The sequence below is a fragment of the Atractosteus spatula genome, chromosome 5 (assembly GCF_055471065.1).
Source record: "Atractosteus spatula isolate fAtrSpa1 chromosome 5, fAtrSpa1.hap1, whole genome shotgun sequence".
In the NCBI taxonomy this organism is placed as follows: Eukaryota; Metazoa; Chordata; class Actinopteri; order Semionotiformes; family Lepisosteidae; genus Atractosteus; species Atractosteus spatula.
In genome coordinates this window covers 60568457-60589300 of record NC_142710.1, presented here as the reverse complement: position 1 = coordinate 60589300, position 20844 = coordinate 60568457, and the positions used below count along the sequence as shown (strand labels likewise).

The window sequence follows — 20844 nt, the reverse complement described above, 5'->3', positions numbered from 1 at the left end:
CTCCTCGGAGCTTTGAAAGCCAGTAGTAACATGAACTGAAGAGCTCCAGCCTTGTGTGCGTTACGAATTTTATGCAGTTGGTGTTTTTTTTTCTGATACGACAGACACCAGCTCTGGCCCACTGTCTTAGTACCACTGAATGAGAAAGTAGATTAGGTTCATTCTCTTTAATTTGATATGAATATCCTGGAGAGAAGCAAGTTAAAAGTGAATTAAGTGGATGGCTTAAAGGAAAGAGATTGGTTTCTTTTATTTAACTGTAATTCAGATTGTATTACTGTAAATGTGGGCATCTCTGGTAGATAGGATTCAATGATAATAAGTTTTTGTATAGCTCATGATTTTGATCTTCTTTTAAATTCACCTACTTATCTGAAAGTATTTATAATATTGAAAGGGAAAAATGCAAATTAAATTGACAGCCATGTTCCTTGAAATCCTACTATTTAGTTTTCTAATACTCTTGCACTTGTGCATAGGCTTGATTTGATAAAAAAATTATCATCTCACAATTAGAGGATATAATCTTTTCATCTGAATGTTTAAATCCTTATCCAATTAAACCATATGCATTTCCATTCTTAAATGATGCATCTTGGTTTAGAAATCTTTTTGGAGGATGAGTGCCAAATACTGGTCGACTAACAGCACATACAGCATTGACCTCGTTTCCCCCCACCCATCCCAGTAGTAGCAGCATTTTAATTATGCCAAATATTAACATTAAAGGCTATTTAGCTAGATGCAAGTGAATAACCTGTCTACACTTGCAGTGTAAAAGTGTATTTTTCCCAAAATATTTTTGTTGTTGTTATACAGTATCTCATGATGGATTTTGAGCCCATCTGAAGAATTTACAGTAGTCTCTTTCAAATGTGTGAATTCTTACACTAGTTCTGGCAAATCAAAAAAATCCCCCAAATTTGTTTACATTTATGAAATCATCCAGTGTGCCTAACCGAGGAGTCTGTTCTGCATTAGTCACCCATGTTGATCTCTGTGAGAAGTAAGTTGTTGCCTTTGACACAAAAAGGGCTGGTGAATTATAAGGCAACATCTTGCCAGTCATCAGCTTGTTTGTTGGTATGAGCAAACAAATATCAGTGTCTGCATAAACAGTATACTTTTCCAAAATGCATTAATTTTCTCTGTTACTCTGCGTAACGTATGTGTTTGTGATTGATCCTTTTTCTCCAGTTGATACCCAGCTGAGAGTGCTGATCCTTTTGTATCCATTCCTGAATTCTGTTGGAGGCTCTGAAGGAGTCTGTCTGTGAAGGCATACTCTGCATTTGTAGTAGTAGGCTCTTCTAACTTTCCTTTGGTTTGGCTCCCTGCCTAAAAATGCTTTTATTTACACTGCCTTCCCAGAGAATTGGGACAACAGTCAAAACGTATTTTTTTCTTTACAGTCAAGCAGTTTGTATTTGTGATCATAAGATTAGAATGAATGACATGTATAACATTTTATTTGCAGGTAATGCTATACATACTTTTGACCATATTAAACAATAACCTGCTTTGTGTTCAATCCAGTGATTTGAAGTGTCTGGGACACAGTCATTTTAAGTATGTTGCAGAGTGTAAAAGTCAGCGTTTGGGTACATTTTTCCTTTGAGGCAATAACTCCATGAAGTCTGTAACCAATTGAGTCTGTAATCATTTGAGGTGCTTTGCCAAGCCTTTGCTACATGCACTTTGAGTTCTTGCCTATTCTTGTGGTGTTCCGACTTGAATTTTTAGCTCAGCATGTAAACTGTATGCTTGATAGGATTTGAATCTGGACCTTATTCTGATGAACTCCTTCCTATTTTTTGATGTTGAAATCTGTTTTTGCCATTTTGGACTCTTAATCTCATTTAACACAAGTGGTTTGCTTTTGTATGTTTTTTTCTTTATTTTTGTTATAGGTTTGTTCATTTTAGTATCTTTATCAAACGTAGGTTATCTTCATCTTGTGTCTCCATTTCCTCTTTGCATTTGCTCAACTCTTTACTTGACATATCTTTCACAAAAGATTAATTTTTGGTCTCCATTTGCAGGAGGGATTTTGGATGTTTTCCAAAGACTGCAAAGAAGTTCTCACCTTATTTTATGACTTAAAGGATATCATCCATGAGATCTTTTGCTGGGTACTGCTTTGAAAAGATTACAGTACTTCATGGAGCATTACCCCTTTTAATAATGCTCATAATATCACAGAAGAATAAAATACAATACTAAGCTATATGAAAAATACTATGGTATTGGTATGCACTGTCATAGTATTTCTCTTGTTGCCTCAACTTCTCAGTTAGATTTCCAAGTCACAGGAAACACAAAGCCACACATTTAAAGATTTAAGAGAAAAACATTACTAAAGAGTAGTGGAGGTTTTCAAGCCTACTTCCATTGCCTGAATGATCATACAGTAGCATACTTTTTAAACATTAAACTAATCATTCCATCAGAGCCAAGAACAAATTAACATCCCCTTTATACTCTTTTAAGTCACATAGAATTGGAGGAAAAACTTTCATGTTTTATGTTTTAAATGTTTCAATCAAACAGTTAATGTCTAGGAATGCAGTTCATTCATAAGGTACTTAAACACTCATGGTCCTCTTGTAGTTTTAGGAAATAACTGTATTAAACAGTAAGCAATCCCAATAAGGTAGTAGTTCAGGTGCAATGAATGGCAAAGACAGCTGACTTGATGTCCTTCCTCCCCTGAGCAATATGTTACTAGTTATCTTACCATTGGTTCTTTTCTGTTTTTGTTTTGATAGGAAGCCATGATTGTGTTTCTAAATGTTCACATTTGTAGCCAAAAACCTTGCTGGGGCATTTTGATGTTAATCTCCTGATATGTCACACAGAGAGCTGCAGGTTTATGGGTAAAGAGCAAAATGCTGACCTCTGTGGTTGACCGTGGATGGTTTGATTTCAGTCTGGATAGAAATTGAAAAGTTCGTTTTACCTCTGAATGTTCCTCAAACAGCAGTTCTGGAGTAATGTTATTGAGTGCAAATGAATAATTCTTCAACAAATGACCTCCGTCTTGAATTTGAAAATCACGTTTAAAAGTTAGGAAAATTTGCTATTTTAAAAAAAAGTCTGCACTTTAATTTTCTTGGCAGCTGTCATCATTGTCATCAGGTTTTGCCTTTTCTGTTTTTTCTTTATGATATAGGTTGCTTATCACACTTGAAAGAAAAACCATATCTTTAAGAAAATCAAGTTAGATATTAAGTGAGTATTTTTAAATATGAAGGCCCATGTTTGAAGAAGACTTTATCAAACCCAGAAGATTTTTTAGTTCCTGGAAGTACAGGATCAGAGGCTTGATTTTGAGTTAAATTCCTGTTGACAACTGGTGACAGTTTTGTATATTGGAGATGGAATCAAATTTTTTATATGAGTTTTGTTTTTTTATTCTTTGTTTGATGGGAAAAATTGGCTTTACCATTTCACATGGTTTCCTGGTAGTGATCTTTAATTGATGGTAGTGTGGAGGGATCTTTCGGTTGCAATAAGGGAGCATATATTGTACTGCAAGTTCTGCCTTTATACCAGGAGCAGGTTACATGATTTTCCTCATTCAGATAAAAGATTTCATGGAAGAAATATGTTGTTTCAGTGAACAGTTGTCTTAAACCCAAGCAATTAGACCAATACAGAAATAAGGTGGCTAACTCCAGGAGGTTCTGGAATTTCCAACTGTCTTTACATTAATTAGTTACATTTTGAGATTTGTGTGTATAGTTATAGAGGAGCAATGTTTTTTTGTCTCCACTCAATCAGTATTTGCTCTTTTAAAGCAAGAGTGAAATATGTAGTCCTTTTTGAAAATTTGTAAGCAGTAGCTGTTGTCGCTTTTGGCAGCGATCTGGCAATCTGAGCTAACAAAATGTGCTGCAGTGGAGGTGATCTGTTTTGCCTTTGGGGTAGTCCTAGAAATGAGAGAGAGGCACTGAGTAAGGAAAACAAATTAATATGCATCAGGAACATTTCTTTTTCTGTTTGGATTGCTGTTGAATCCCACAGTTTACAAAGTAAGTCTTAGACCCAGAAGGCTTTATTTCTGGTGGAACAGGAGTTCGGTGTATGAATATAAAGCAATTTCTGGCTGGAATGAGAGCTGCTGCCTTTTGCTTTCTGGCAGCAATGGCAGTTGATTAAGGGCAAGCCAAAGAGAAATTAGCAAGAGGCAGGTTGTGGTTACAGATATGAATAAGCCTTGCTGCTGTTTAAATGAGAGTTAACTGTGATTAACCCCTCTGTGTATCCACGGACGCAGTGGGACTCTGAATAGCAGCAAGTTTGAAAAGAGTTGGCACTATTTTCTCCCTTTCGTAAAAAGAAAAAAGAAATTGCTAGTTCAAAAATGTTTATGTTTAACAAATATCAAAGATGTTTCATTTCCAGTGACATAAACGTCTTTACTGTCCAAAGTTTAATCTGTGGGCACCATCTCCATAATCTAAAGTACCATGTATGGCAGCCCCCCCCCCCCAATAAGCTTGCGCTGTGTGTAGAGCCTCGAGCTGTGTAGTGAAGCGGGGCATTCCTGGAGACAGGTGCTGAAATGATCGATTTCCGAGCCTTCGCCATCTCGGCAGTAGCAGCCGCAGTAGTGGTGGCAGTAGTAATGCTGATAATAATGCAGAGACAAGAAGCCGTCTTTCCATTCCCACATAAATAACCCAAGCAGGCGCAGGGCACTCCAAACAGGACAGCCTCAGGATAGACGCTTTCTTTCCAATGTCAGTTTATGTAAAATAATAGGCTCCTTACTGTAGCTTATTGTTCCTCATGAATGGCTCCATGCAGTAAGCTCATGTAATCTGCTGGCTCGCCAAATGGTGGCTGCCCTAGCAGAGTAAAGGAAATTGATCAAGCCAGCTGAATTGCTTATGTGACTTCTTAGTTAAGAATTGTTATTGGTAATATTAATGCTGATAATAATAGCCTTAAAAGTAAAGACTACCGTTCATACACTTCCATTCGCATTCATGGATTTAAAAAAAAAAGATTCATTTTGACAAAGGTTACATTTTAATGTAGAGCTGTGTAGTGCAGTAATGAATAAACTATCCCCAATAAAGTAGTCTTTTGGGGGGAAAAAAACTCTCAAATCATTAAGCTCCTCAATCCTAAAGGATGTAAACCATGGAAAATAGAGACCAAGCATAGCAAGTGAGAATATAAAAGTAGTTTCTTCACTATATTTACACCTGTCTGGATAATTGGACAGTTATCCTTCCCTAATTAGAATGAAACATTCTTAAAATAAGTAAAGTCATAAAATAAGGAAAAAGCAATGACATCTCACAGATCTGGGTAATTTTTGGAGGAACTGAGGACAGCTTCACCCACTGGATGGTTTATGTAGTATAATAAACATTTTATAAAATATTAACCAGAGAAATTAATTTTCATCATCTACAGTATGTTTTTTATTCTATAAATAATATTGTTGCATTTTTAGGTATTTTACACAGATGTAGACTCGTTTTGTCACAGTGTCAGTGGGTTGGCAGATCCCTTTGGAAGATTCACGATATCCCGAAAATCCCTTGGCTGGTTAATAAAACTGTAGTGAGTGATGAATTAGGAGAGTGTGCCCTTCATGCCTTGATTGAAAGATATAGTCGTCAACATCATTTTTTAATAGCATGAGTATTTATTACATAAATTGCTTGCGCTACCCCGATCCTTTCAATATGAAACTAACAAATCTGAAATCTGGTCTGCCATCACTGAAGTATAGCAGTGAGCTTGAAAGAAAATACTTTTTCATTGCAGTCCTTCCATAGGAAATAATTCCTTCTTCTACATATTTATGTAAAATGTTTTAATAATGGGGGAGGGAATTTCTGTTGTCTGCTGTATTCATGTTGTATGCTGTATCTCCCATGCCTTTTTCTACAAAAACAATTGTTGACAAGTAAAATATATTCATCTTTTCTCCGTACAATTCTGAAATCTTTTGAAAAGTAGCATATTTTTCTGGTTATGTTCACGGGAAAAATCATTTGTTCCCATTTCTCTTTCACAAGGAAACCTTAAGGTTGTCTTTCAATTAAAGACTTTTTACTTTTTTGATTACTGATTGTGTTTGATCAGCTGGTGAAAGAACTTAAAGAATTAGAGGTAGAAGCAATTAAAATGCCAGAAAAAAAGACAGTTTGGATACTATATAATGCATTGTAAGGACTTCCAAGGATTTTTTCAAGGTGCTTTTCTTATTGTAGAATTTCAGTGGATGTGAAAGAATTAATCTGAACTATTAACCCATTTGCTTTCTGCTGTATACCATAGAAAATCAGTACCATAGAAAAGTCAACTGTTGCTCTCTTGTGGTAAACTTAAGTGTACACAAAATAAGTGACTTTTTAAGGATTATGATTATAAGTTATTTAGCCATAACCTGAACTAATTTTATGATGTGATGTTGCCTGGTATTAGAATACTGTAGCCATGAGGAATAAAAGACCCAAAATGCACATTACAAGACCTGAATTGCTAATTAGAAGTTCTTGAACTATAGGTTTAGGCTCTTGAGTGGCTTGACTAATAGTCTTTCAGTAGGATCTTAGGCTGGGTGCTGTAGTCCAGAGATCACCGATTTGATTTTTGGCTTTCTTGGAGCCAGCTGTGACTAGGGACTGTATGTGTGCCTAAGGGATTATATCCCCAATTTTGACTCTGCCCTTCTGGGGCAAGGTAAATTCAAAGTAAGATGAAGTTTCCTTGCCTTGTCATGCCTCCAATACGACTCTGAGGCGGCAATGCTGTTGATGAGGGTTTCATTTGTTCTCCATCTCATCCCTTCTTTTTAAGGTTTTTTCCATATTCTTGTAGTACAAGAATATGGTTTTTGTATCGTACGTCTCCTAAGAAATGTACAGTGTATATTCACCTCTTCCATGCTGGAATAAGGGTCCTAGGCAAATGCTCATCCCGAAACTTCTCATATCAAAAGAGAAAAAAAGTGTTTCCTAGTTTTTATAAGGAGAACAAATCTGTGGACTGCATTATAATGCTGTTTAGTTTGTACAAATCACAAATCTTCATTTTTAGTGAGCCGGAGAGTTTCCTGAAATAGTAACCGTTGATAACAATTACATTTTTCATGACCAATGATGAAAAGGAAAGGATAAGAGTTCATAAAGCTGAATGGGCTCTGTCTGCCACTATTCCTGTGAAGAGTGGTCTCTGCTGTTTAGAGGTAGTCACAATAATTGCATTCTTGGATTTCTCGCTGCCCATGCCTTCTTTCCTTGTAATAAATTGGCTGGCTTAGAGATGCTCATTTGCTGAAACATTACCTTACGTCCTGTATTACTCAGAGACCTTGGTGCATTTTGCTAATTCTAAACAAGTAGTAGTTCTATCCACATTCTATCCCATTTTGTTCTAATCCAATGTTGGCCTCTCCCATGGAACTCTTTCATTTGATTAAACTGCCTTTCTCCCCTTTCTCCCCAAACAATATGAGCATTTTTTTCCTTTTTTTAGATAATCACTAAATCCAGGCTCTTCAAAACAGGTTCTCCCGTTGTTACTGGGGAAAATATTACTTTAAAAGGCTACAATCAAAATGTATATTACTGTTTGGCTTTAGAAAATGTAAAATTTGCACAAAAAAAAACTGCCAGAATCTAAATTTTAAGAATTAACCTCAGAGAGCCTTTTCTTTCTGGAAAGCCAGTCACATTTATAGAAATGGTAGTTTGAAGGGTTAGTATTGTTGGATACATAAAGCCCAATTAATGAACAATATTTCACATTATTGGATGCCAGAGGAAAATTTGGGTTCAGTAACAGTTTGCGGTCAGCTCACATCACATGCTGTACTATTCGACCGGCTTGTCTAACAAAAAGCTTGTGAATGTCGGATGTTGCACCCACTGAAAAGCTGCTCTACTCTCTGTTTTCACAGGACTGCCCTCAGATCCTCCCATCTACTCAAATCTACATCCCTGTGGGTGTCGTGAAGCCCATCACGCTGGCAGCCAAGAATCTCCCACAGCCGCAGTCTGGCCAGAGAAACTACGAGTGCATCTTTCACATCCAAGGCACGGTCATCAGTGTCACAGCTCTGCGCTTCAACAGCACCAGTATTCAGTGCCAGAAAACCTCGGTGAGTTCTGTGCCCCCTTCCAGAACACCTCTGAAGAGCTGCTGCTGTCTCACTTAGGCAATAGTACATCTGTCACAGAATATGCTATATTAACAGGACAGGGTCTGTGTTATCATTAAGATATCGCTCTCCCAAACAAGTAACAAGTATAGTATTATATCACAACTATACAATAATTAGGAAGTCATTTTAAGTATAAACAAGAATATCAATATAACAGAACCCGCTCTGTGACAAAATGTGCAATAAGTGGATAGATTAGCAAAAGCAGTAAATTTAAGTTTGAAAGCTGTTTCATTTATAACATTTAGAGTTGATGATCCCGTTGCAAATATAACCTCTATGGTACCGGTTTTGGCTATTTGTTAGCTGAATATTCTAAGTGGAGTACAGTAGGTATGCCATTGTATGTTAGAAGATCTGAAAAACATGAAGTTCTTCTTAATTAAAGATGGATGTTTAGAGGTTATATGGAACACTAAGCCAAGAATATTGTTTGTAATAATTGTTTTGCTCTTTGTGTACAGTAGAATCAGACTAATGTTAAGAAGACAGTTACAATTCTACCAGGTACAATGAGAGTTTTTTTTTTGCTTCATCCAGTTTTGGACAAGCTGAAACAGGTACATTTTAGTACCTTTGGATAGGTATTACAGTTTTGTCTGATTCATATAATCCGCTAGAACTCTGACATTCACCAGGTTAAGAAAAGATGCTGAAGAAAAAGGACAGGCATTTTGTTTGAATTTGTGTCCAGAGTTTGGAAAGTTTAAGATCATTCAAAGAACATTTTCAGAATGTATTTAAAAAAAATGTGCTTGATTAAACAGAGCACTAGGAAGCATAAGTGCAGAATTGTTTCAGCATTTAGACAGTTCTCGAAGACACGGGGAAAAATTAAATAAGCTGTTTTTTTGTGGAGAAGATAGATTACAAAAATTCAGCTCCAGCATCCTGTGTCCTTTTCATTCTGATTTTCAAGATGGAATTTTTATTTGTTTCACAATCTTCAGCATTTTATTTTATTTTGTTTTTGTTAAGTCTTGCCTTGCAAGAATACGTGTGAAGCTAGTATGGAGAGTAAAAGGGGGATGAGGTTTTTTTTTACTTTTATTTACTCATGCTGTGGAAATTCTTAGAACTACTACATTATCCTGCTGTATCTCCAACAGACCATTTCCAGCCAAGCCCTTTCTTCATCTTGGCAGCTGGATCATCTTATCCAAACTAGTTATCCTGCTCATTGCTTTTGAAAAATGGTTTGTTTAAGCTGTGCTTCTGCTCAACCCTGCTTCGTCAGGATAGACCATCTTTCTGTACCTCTTCAACTCCACCCCGCAGTCACCCCATTTTTCTTTGTCTCTTCTCTCACAGTTTGGCTGACTCACTGGAGGTATTCGCTATTAAAAAGAATGGGGAAAGTCAATAAGAAAAAAGAAAGTTAGGTGGGCAAGGTGGGAGGATTTTTCGGGGGCAGTTGAGGTGCGAAGGTGTTTTGGGGATTTTGTAAAGCTCATTGGATGTGTACAGTGCCCAGTCTCCCCACTGGTCTCTGCCTGTTCACACTTGTTATTCTCACTGGGAAATGTAGAGTCCTGTGATGAATTGGCTATGCTTTGCCTAAAGGATGAGAGGGGGCCAAGGTGGAATGTGTGATACAGGGCTCTTTGACAGCCACCTGTTTCCTGCTTGATACTCAGGCATGTTAACTTTTGTTTGAGACTTGCAGTTATCAGACTGTCTGCCTCTTGCCCGTTTCATTGTACTTAGCTTTTTCTTCAGGGTCTTGGCAAAAAACAGTCTCAGTCATGGATGAATTGCTACTATAGAATGCAAAAAAATTTTGAGCCAATTTACAGTTCAGTAAACCAATTGTGCTGCAGCATAGACATAAATTAGGTGTTGTTGATTTCAACAGATTTTCAAAAATGAGGACCTGGAATTAGAGGCTTTGATTGCATTGTTGCGAAGAGGGGTTAGGAAAATAGAGAAATACAAAAACTGGCCAAGCAAGATAATAAATAATAAAATAATTATAACGCCCAAATAATATACCACACAGGTTGGTATAACTAGAGACACTTGATTTCTTTGTTCTCTGGCACAGATTTGGTGGAAAGAATAATAAATCAGGTGCATTGGGTTTCAAAAAAATCTTAACAATGACAATGATGCACACTAAGCAACACACTACACAGCATACAATTTGCACTGCTTACAAACAAGATATCCCAAAGTCCTGACCAACCAGAAAAACCCCAGATTGATGCCAGGTATTCAAAGATTCTATACAATACCAACACAGGTCAGCAAGAGATAAACCTGGCTTCCAAACTAAACAGTATACGACCTACAGTAAAAATCTCTCTGTATAAAGTTGGATACTTCAAAGTGAAGAGGAAATCTATCTCCCTATTCTAATACTGCATACATTAACCAGGAGAGGCCATTTTTAACCTAGGAATTTTCTATACAGGATATCGGTATCCTGAAAGTAAAAGTTCTCTTAAGAAGGTTCATTTACTTAAATCTGTTCTTTATCGGTGATCTGACAAGGACCTCTCACCTAGCACATGCTTTTTGCTCTCTCCTTGCGTCTTTCTTTCTCTTCCCATGTCCTTCCCTGTCTCTATCTGCCTGCCTGCCTATCTGTCTTTTTCTCCTGTTCCTCAACTGTTCATGACCCTTAATCATTTGCCCAGAATTTCATTAGCCAGTGTAAACATGACCATCCTTTTCAGCAATGTGTCTCAGACCCCCTACAGGTCCTCAACCACCTCAGTTCTTTTCTTGCTTTGGAGTTCAGGAGAATTATAAATGTTGACACGAGCTACTGTAGGTGTTGGACCACTGTCTCTAAATTCTTAGACAACTCAAAATCCCTTTTCATTAGGTGTAACAATATTAATGCTATGATTGACAAAAACGTCTTGCATTTGTGAGTGCTTTAATCTCAAAGAATCGTGCTATACTCATATGGGCATTCACATCAACCAATTTATTGCAGTACCTACTTTGTTTGTACTGTATGTTTTTAGTCTAAACCTGTCCTAATTTTTACTGTTCCATTGATAACATACATTGTGTATAATGTAACCATGGGACTGTTGCAAACCTAAAGCCATTATGGCATAATGTTATATATATTTGACAGCTGAATGCCCTTTGGTTAAAGTCTTTATTGACAACTATTACAGGGATGGAAGCTCAAAAGGTTTCTGACAGAAAGCTAATTAAAGTCTTGGAGCTTAGAAGCAGTACCTTCTAAAGAGGCATTTATTGACTATTTGCTATTCTAGCTTGCTATTTGCAAACAGCAGTAAAAAAAAAGGTTCACATTCTTCGCATTGCTGTATCTTTAAACGATGTTGTTTTGTGTAATAATACTGAAAGCAAAATGCATTTTCTTCACTGGTTCTTATATTTTGTTAAACTGAAAATGTCTCTTTTTTAACTTGAGCTAAACATAATGCATCCAAATGGCGACAGCTTCATTGAATCCCACAAGCAACACAACAGCTGCCATTACCACTGAGCTGACACTGTCTCTTGTCACTTAGGATAGCATCACGTTTGCTAATTGTTACACATTACTTCACACCAAACTTTGCCCTGTCCTTTTCGTTGATTATTCACTTGTTTTCCAGCCGTCGCAATATCCAGATTTGCCTAATGGCAACATCTGACACTCTGGAGTCTTTAGAACGGAAGCCTAAGCATGGTTCATTTCATGTTCAACCCCTGGAGAGGGTATCACTTTTGTCACAACCATTTAGTGCTGCATCCAACTATGCTGCTAAGATAGGAAGAGGCTACCAGAAAACCTATAATCCTGGCAAAGGATATGCATCTCATGTTGTTTCACCACTGTCAGTGTTATCATGGTTTGTTCTTTGGGTCTGTCCTGAATTTACATTCCCTGTGCCTTATACAATAAATGTAGCGTCAATGAAAATTCAGTCTTCTGAAAGGGTTGAAGCACTTGGTCCTATATTAATTTATAATTTAGCATCCAGAATAATTCACTTTACCTGGATAAATGCAGAAGTTTTGCCTATATAACAGTGAAAACAACAATCTGTCCTAATGGCACTAGACGAGATTCCTTCTTAAGTCATCCATGTTGCTCTTTCTACTGTATACTGCCTATACATTAGCCATGGCTCTAGACAGACAGATAACAGGATGATGTTTTTTAACATCATTCTGTATTCATTGGCCTCCTGATAGTAATGTCTTGCATCGACTGGAGGTTGTGAAAACGTACATGTCTACTGTATAAATTTTTCAGTAGAAAGCACATAAAGGAAAAAAAAAACCAGAATGAAGGAAACCTGTGCTTGCTAATCGATTGAGTAAACAAGGGGATGTTAATCCTTGGTTTAGCCTGCTGTGAACTGCAGGCAAGTGTATCGTTTGTACATTAGCTCATTGCCTTTCAATGGGAAATTGCATTCATCATGCTTGCTGACTGTTTATAGAGAGGGCTGCCATTGACTAGACTCTTGTCTGTTTGCAAAAGACTGGCTTCACTTCATCAAGGAGGAGTAAGGTGCATTAAGGGGAACGGGAGGTGTAAGGCTTGGGGCATTTCATCAGTAAAGAGAATATCTTGTTTCTTAATAGCATATTTCACCACGAGATGTCTTTCCAGAACTGAAGTTTGATAATAACAGATTACACATACTCTTCTAAAGATTCAGTGTTTTATATGCATAACTGTAATTTGGAGAGAAAAAAAAAAGCTTCATTTATTCATTGTGGGTTGATTCATTATTTATATAATGTGGAGCACAAGATGTTTGAAACTACATTGTAGATCAGCCAGATTGCAATAGCTTCCTTTTCATCTCAGAGGAGAGGCTACTATGGTGCTTGGGTATTCATTACAAGTAATCCCATCTCCACTAGAATATTAAAAAAGGATTAATAAATGGGCTTAATTCTACTAAAAATACTAAAATTCCATTAGGAAGAGGCTCAAAGGACAATTGCCCCAAAAATCATTTGGTACTCGTGTAAGCAGTAATAAATCTTTATACAGTTAACTCTCGGTTTAACAAACTCAAAGAGGGGAAGGGGTGTCCGTTATCATAATTATTGGTTTAATAGACAGTCAGTTTTTTATAGCCTTAAAATATAGGCACAGATATATGATAACTGGATCTTAGACCTTGATCTTTTATAACAATTTTAGTGAACATAGTCAACAAAAAATTGTTATACGCATCTTAAATACACTATATAGGGCACACTTCATATTTCTGAATTTCAAAGCTATGTAGTTCTTATTTGTGCTTTATTTCATTGTTTGTAAGTTTTCACATTGTGTGAAAAGTTGAGTATTTCTGATTTTACAGACGAAAGTTCCCTTATAGAAGATTTTGTTCACTAAATGCAAAGAGCTTTCAAGTGAAGTCTTTCAAAACAGGGGTTTACTGTTCAAGATGTAAAAAAAACATGCTTTTTTTTTACAAAAAAATAAAAACAGATTGTTTTATGTTGGTGCAAGTCTCAGTCGAGTTCAGTCTAATCACACTAAATTGAATACTTGATTTTCAAAGTTACCAAAAAGGTACAGGTGAGTAAGTAAGGTAAAGACCACTGAAAAGGAAAATCTCAAACTTTGACACTGACTAATTGTTACAATGACAAACTCAATATTCCTTGTAGTAAAATGAGAAAACATTTTACTCTTCTTACTTGGATTTGAAAATGGTACTGTTTATATTCTATAAACATAAAATATAACTTAAGTGAAGAGTAGACATTACATTGCAACAGCTGAAATAAAGTGCAAAATTTCATTTTGTTTGTTTAATGCATACACAGATCAATAGAAAGGATCTGAAAATGGTAAGATAATATCTGAAGAAGCTTTAGAGAGAATAGTTTTCCTGGAGATAAATAGCAGAGCTCCCTACCGCTCCTTCCTTCCAAGAAGAAGAAACAGAAAAAGAAAAAATCTTGTTCGGAATCTTCCCTACATCTATCTTTCCAGCAGCTGCGTTTAAACTGAAATGAAAAGTATCAGGAGAGTTTGATAGGATCCAATTAAAGTGGTGCAGATAAAATGATGATGAATTGCAGTTTGGCTGGCGGGAGACGCGGTGTACATTACGGCTGTCCCCGGACTTGGAGAAAAAAAAAAGGAGTTGAGGTCATCAAATAAGAGGAAGAATTAGGACACAGCTGTAGCACTGCTGTTGTTCTCTCAGAAAGGGGGGAAAAGCACCTATAAAACAAAGTGTTGCTGCAGGGCTGCACTTACTACCTGCTTTATGTTTTCTAATGGCACACTTCTCTTGTCATAGGATAGCTTACCCAAAGGTTGTTAGAACGGGAGATTGCTAAGAGATGTTGAGATTTTTGAGTTCAGTGTGCCCATTTCAGGATTTACTCTAGAATTCAAGCTTTATACCTCTCGTAGCTTGCACATGATGAAACGCAGAGGATTGCTGATGTCTTCCAGATGCACGTATGCACATTATCCTTGTACAGAATAAGCCAACTAACAGACACTGCCAAGATATAGATCGAGGGATGACCAGTGTTTTAGTTTCAGAGAATTCCCTGACATAAGACTCATTTAACAGCAGGAGAATGTTCCTTATAAGGACAGAAATAATGAGCACTAATTGTTTCCATATGGAATAGAATAGAATGCTTAAACCTTATTAAAAATGTGGAAATAAGATAATGACTGTTCCAAATACTGCTGACTATTTGTCTTATTCTGTATCCGTTCAGCAAAAATGAACATTACACACACAGAGACCCAATTAATTATGAAAGTTAAATATGCCCTTTCATGACTGCATTTTTAAAAACAACTTATTAAAGGTGGTTGTGGAGGGATTTTAATAAGATGAGTCCCTGGGAACCTTTCTGCAGACTTTTTTACATTGTGTCTATTTTAATTTCACCTCAGCAGCATTCAGTAAATTGCCGGCTGCAGTACCACCTTGAAGTGCTAGTAGGGTTTATTGTATGAGGCGCCATCTTTTGGTAATGGATTTAACCTCATCAGCTTGTGCTCATCATTAGATATCCCATGGTGCAATTCAAAACAGTCGGTGTAAGTGAAGCTATGGTAGTACGTAGCTTCACTTACCTACGTAGCCTACGTAGCTGAAATGTAGTTTAAGCTTTCTCAGTCTGGCGTATCGCGCCTTAACCCTCTAATTCAAATGTCTGTGTAAAGCTTTTTTTTTATATGCTGTTCACAGAGGTGCTTGTACAAAGCAATTGCTGCATGCTGTCCCTGGGTTGTCCTACCTGTAAAGCACTTTTGGGGTCCTCTGGGGACGGAAGGTGCTGTATGAAATGCAAGGTGGTGTTTTTAAATTGCAAGGTATTTGCAAGATTTTTTGCTGTTGTCAAAATCGGAGGAAGCTGGCTGCTGAGTAAATTTTTTCGTGGAGAAATTATTTTCCAGAGACTGCCAAGGGAGACTGAGGAAGCAAATCAGCCAAATAATGAGGGACAAGCCATTAGGAAGAGACCCACAGAAGCCTGTCTTTTCATGAGCCGTGAGCGACAGAGTAGTGGGTCCTCAGCTGTGTCCAGATGCTGTGTTCATTTGAGCGGATCTTTTTTTTTCCTCCCGTTTTGTCCTGCAATAACTTTTCTCTTTTTTCTCATGCGTCCGGTGTTGACAGGCTGCACGGCTGCAGCCTGCTCGTGTCCCATTGAACATGGTCTAAATAAAAATTAATTGCTACGTGCTATCAGCATATGGCAGCCTTATGCACGGCCCTATGCATTTGAAAACACCTCGCGTCAGGTTTATGTAAATTTCCCCTGTGACTCTTCCTAATTAGCTGTATCATGAACAAAGTTAAAGACTCAAGTCGTCACAAAGGGAGAGAAATCTTTTACTACTCTGTTTTGAAGCGCTCTACATATCAAAACATATTTACTAGTTTTAATGTGACTGCCGCAGTTGTCCACAGTGATTTAGAAGGGTAACAGAAATCTGAACAATTGTTGTATATATAGTTGTTTTAATGACATCAGGGTAATACTGTAAATTACATGATGGAAGAAAAAAACTGCAGTTCAGATAGTCCAGTGCTGAATGTTACAGTCCTAGAAACAATAGGAATATGGAGTGTAGTAAAATGTTTCGTTATTGCATAGCAGCAGTCATTATGTGTGACAGCTTTTCTACAACTGCAGTCTGAATGAGGGCATTTTGGAGAGACATGGGAAGTTGATTTGAGACTACAGTCCCTATTACTAACTAGAAAGAGTAGCAGGCAGTAGCTATGTAGCTTTTGTTGGGCAGACCTGTATTTAATGACCACTGATAGTCCTTTAAAATCTTCTTGGGATCCTGCTGAATTCTATATTGCAATATTGCACCATCTTTTGCAGATTTCAGCACTGTTCCTTCTAGCCTCTGCCATTCATGCTGGGGTGAATTATTACTCAATCTTTTTTTGACTCTAGTTCTACAGGACGACTGCTTCCTGTGCTGTGTAGATGTGATCACCCCAAAAAATAAAGAATTCTTTTATTTACTTTTTTTTAAGAAAATAAATTACTTGTCACTCAGCTTCACCCCTATGATCCTTGGCACTGGTGTAATAAGGACCTTGTGTGCTCCTTACTTTGAAATGTGCAGGTGCCATTGCTCATTCTGTCAGTCTCTCAGTGCCTACGATGGAGTTAGCATTGATGGGAGGAGGTACGTTGCTCCAGCTGACAATGCTACGTGCTCACAGATGCCTAGAGAGTCATGGTCTTTTTTGATGAAAATTGAGGACAGATACCATGCCCCAGTCACACTCATCCACTGCCAGCGGTGGTCAGTCAGTTTTGCATTGCTGCTTGGGGAACCCCAGTAGCTTTTGGGTAAAAGACAAGAATTGTCTATTGTCCAGACAAGAATCTGCTGGATCAGGAGTATATGCCTGAACCTGCACTCTAAATGAGCAACTTTTCTGGTTTAGCAAAACGGCTACCCTTCAGCAAATGTTACATGAAGGCTAGCTATTTTTAAGTGAATAATAAAGCATGTGTATGTTGCAAGGTGTGTCTTGGTGCATGTGATTATTTTATTTTACATTAAAATTCAGAAGACATTTGTGTTGCATTCTTCCCCTTTAACATCAATCTGGGGAGTCAGAGCAAAAAAAGATTGTACTAAGTTTGCAAAAGCCACTAATGCATGCAGTCAAGATCAGTGAAGCATTCTGATGTAGCTACAGTACAAAACCCTCACGTTTAAGATTCATGTCGAGGAGTAACTTAAAAACAAAAAGGTAATATAAATGTAAATTTGTTTTCCAGGATAAAGCAGAAGTATTCAGGAGTTGGAATTTTGAAATTTCAGGGAGTGCAATTATTCAATCTGCAGATTTTCAAAAGAAAGACATTTGCTGTGAGAGTTGTTTTTAACGGCTTATCTTTAGTATTCAAGAATATACATATATCTCTATTGCAAAATATCTAAAAAAACTACTGTGGTGAATTCTCACTGTGCAGCGTGCAGTCCTTGGTGGCAGACTATTTTTAGGCTCTTGCAGGTACTCTTTCAAAATGAGTAATTATCTGCATGTGACCTACAGAAGTTTTTTTTCAGAGCAGCAGCTTGCCTTTTTTGTTAGCATCGGCACTTTTTAGATGTGGGATCTTTGTTTTGGTAGGATTTTATCTTGTTTAACCTTTTTTCCTCTTGATGTGTAGTGCTTTGGATCTTAGAGGGAGATGACATCTGGCACTGTCTGCTCTACTCAGCTTCATCCAAATCAAGGCTTGTTTGAAACGTAATGTTTTTTTCTTTGCTTATTGGCGCTGTATACTTTTTCACGAGTTCTCCATTAGACCGAAAGTGATTTGTTTCCATTTTTTGTTTTTGATAAAGACTAAAACTGGTATTGACAGTGTCTATCAAGGCTTCTTGTAGTCTGAGACTACAAAAACAGTTTTCCATTGTTTAGTGGGCAAGTGGCCAATGAATGTAGCACACCCTACAATGTAAATGTTGAGGTATGCATTTTCATCTGAATATTTCCTGCTGAGTCTCCCCTTTTGTCCTTGTGGTCCATCTTTACAACATCTTTTTTTGTATTTATCTTCCCTGTCAGCTAGAACGATATGCATTTGAATTTTGTATTTGCTTTCCATTCATCACTGCTTTTTACTCAAATCAGTGAAAAACGTAACTCCATTTTAGATTAGTGATTAAATTACGTGTATGGATGGAACAAAGAACGTGAGGAAATTAACTCAGTTAAAACAACAGCTATTATAATGGGCAATGAACTTCAAAAGGGAAACTGTAAGTTAAAGTATATAAACCATTAATGAATAAATCTCTTTGTCCTCATATTGGATGGAACCAAGGGTCTTCACTCTTATGTATGGTAGAGTGCCAGTGGTCACTGTTTTCCTGGAGGCATTCAGAAGTGAATCTTCTCAAAGACCGTCCCCTGGAGAGACATTTCTCATAGATTGGGCAGTAGCTCAGGAGGTCTTTTACGCACATCAAATTTCAAGACTTATATTTGCAGTCTTCTTTATTGGCTTATTTTGTTTTGTTATTCATCGTTTTTGGAAAATGCAGTATTTGTTGTTTATGGAACTTACATTGGCACTCCTTTGATGCCTTAGCTTACAATCTATATTGAGTTGATGGCCTTATGAATGTTGGTGTTTGGGTTGTAGGCCAGTTCATAAAACAATTAATCATATCTGGTGAAAAACATAACTGATTTGGTGTTAATGTTTATAATTACATATATCAATGGTTTGTCTGACTATAATGACCTGAGAATGTGGACAGTTTCCACAAAATAACTTAATGGCTGCATTAAGCAAGGGCAAGATTTTCATAAATCTGCCCTTAGCATAAAGTTGCCTGGGGTAACCTAGCGTACTAAGAAGAATTATTCATCAGTGATGGAGATAAATGCTGTAACAATATCTGTGCCAGGCCCTTATGTACAAAAATATTTCCATACCTATTCATCTGTGGGGTAAGAGCATTTATTTGACCTAATTTAATGAGATTCTGTAGTACTGTATCTCACTCTTCCAGATCTTCTGTGGATGCAGTATTACTAGTGAGGACTTGCGCTGCTTGTCCACATTTTTTTTACTGACCTTAATATATAACCATCAGATGATGTACTAGGTTGCCTAGCAACGCCCGAGGCCTCAGTTTCCCCAGAAGATTTAGATAGCTTCTAAAACTGGTGGCTTCTGCAAACTGGTATCGGACAATCAAGAACTCACATTCTTTCAAAGAAAGCCTTATCTGATCAGAAAAGTGGTTGTCCTGAAGGCATTGTGGGGAGCAGAAGGAGCTGTAAATATAGCATATTTGTAGGAGGCGCTACTCCCTACTTGACAGATTGAAGGGAGGATGAGGAATAGGCATTTTGGGACCCAAGAGCTTTATATCAGTACTCCTTCAAAGCAGAATAAAAGCATGTTATCAAATGGAGTTCATTTCTGATCAGGATTGTCACAAGCAATTGCACCACCTAGTTGTTACACTGCACTTTTATAAAGAGTTTCCATTTAACTCTACTGGTATTTTAAAGTAAAAAAAAAACATTTTTTGACAGGGCTTTAGCTGTCACAGGGTTAAATCCAGTTTGGTCTAACACTGAAGCCTCCGGAGATGATTGGTAAGACTGGGTGGAATAAAGTATTGAATCCACTTGCTGCATCATACGATTTGATCCACAATATTTGATGCCAAATGTCTTCTAGCATTCTCTAGTTTTTTTTTGTTACATATAAAATAAATTTTGCTAAGTTCTGTTGATAGGTTTGCTCTTTCAGATCTCTTTTCAGATGCCTTTTGTATGCACGGAGACGGGGAGATAGAACTGGTTTTGTCGTATGTCTTTGTGAAAGTGTACACACATGCATCAGAAACATTTAATTAAAAGTAGTTTTAGGTAAATTAAGCCTTTCTAATTAGAATCAGTGCAAATGCAGCTTAGCATTCCACGCTTGATTTCCTCATCCATCAATTATGGAACAGTTCCAGTTAAGATCTTATTAAAAAGCATGAGAAAATATGTGCAGGTTTATGTAGTTTGTTTTTCCCCAAAGAGTGTAAATCTGGTGCCATTACTTTGTGAATTGTTAATTCTAAATGGATCAAACATCAGCTGATGTTTTTTTAAAGATCACTATCTTTAAAATAATGATCAGCATAATAATAATGATCTAATCTTCAAAGATCAAGATGAGCATTTTCTAAATACATTTGATAAGGTAATCTTTCAGGCCGATGTCATACTTGACCCTCGAGTAACATTCTTGTTTTGAGTAAATTTGCAGAGACGCAGTTAAAAACATATTAATGCTTCATCAGTACAATTTGTGCAAGAGCCTGGAGCTTGTACAATCAGAGATGGGTCAAACTGTATCAAACATTGCTATGAAAAGGCCATATGAACTTGAGATAGAATCTCCTTTTCTTAAAATGAAAAGAGACAGGAGCGGATTCATCAAATGGAAGCTGTCAAATGGGTCTATCCACTAGAGCATTCTCAAGAGCCTGGCTCTTCTGGCCAGTACTTTGGTCCGTGACAATGGCCTCTGACCTCTGCCGTTACTGCTGCTTGTCTGCCTCATGATTACAGAGCACTGCAGCCCAATGGGAAGAACCCAGAGGGTAAGGTCAAGTTCCTGTCTCACAACTGTCTGCAAAGCATGGTTGCTAAAGCCCAACCTAATACTGATGAGAT

The 20844-nt window shown here is 37.3% G+C and overlaps 1 protein-coding gene across 2 annotated transcripts in view; it reads left to right on the top strand.

Annotated features, from left to right (window-relative positions):
* The window catches only part of plxna1a (plexin A1a), a 273955-nt gene that overhangs the window by 192905 nt on the left and 60206 nt on the right, over positions 1-20844 (top strand). For both annotated transcript variants that reach the window (XM_088916177.1, XM_088916178.1), the window contains exon 10: positions 7928-8128. In XM_088916177.1, the coding sequence (XP_088772303.1) occupies positions 7928-8128 (201 nt within the window). The remainder of the gene's footprint in view (positions 1-7927; positions 8129-20844) is intronic.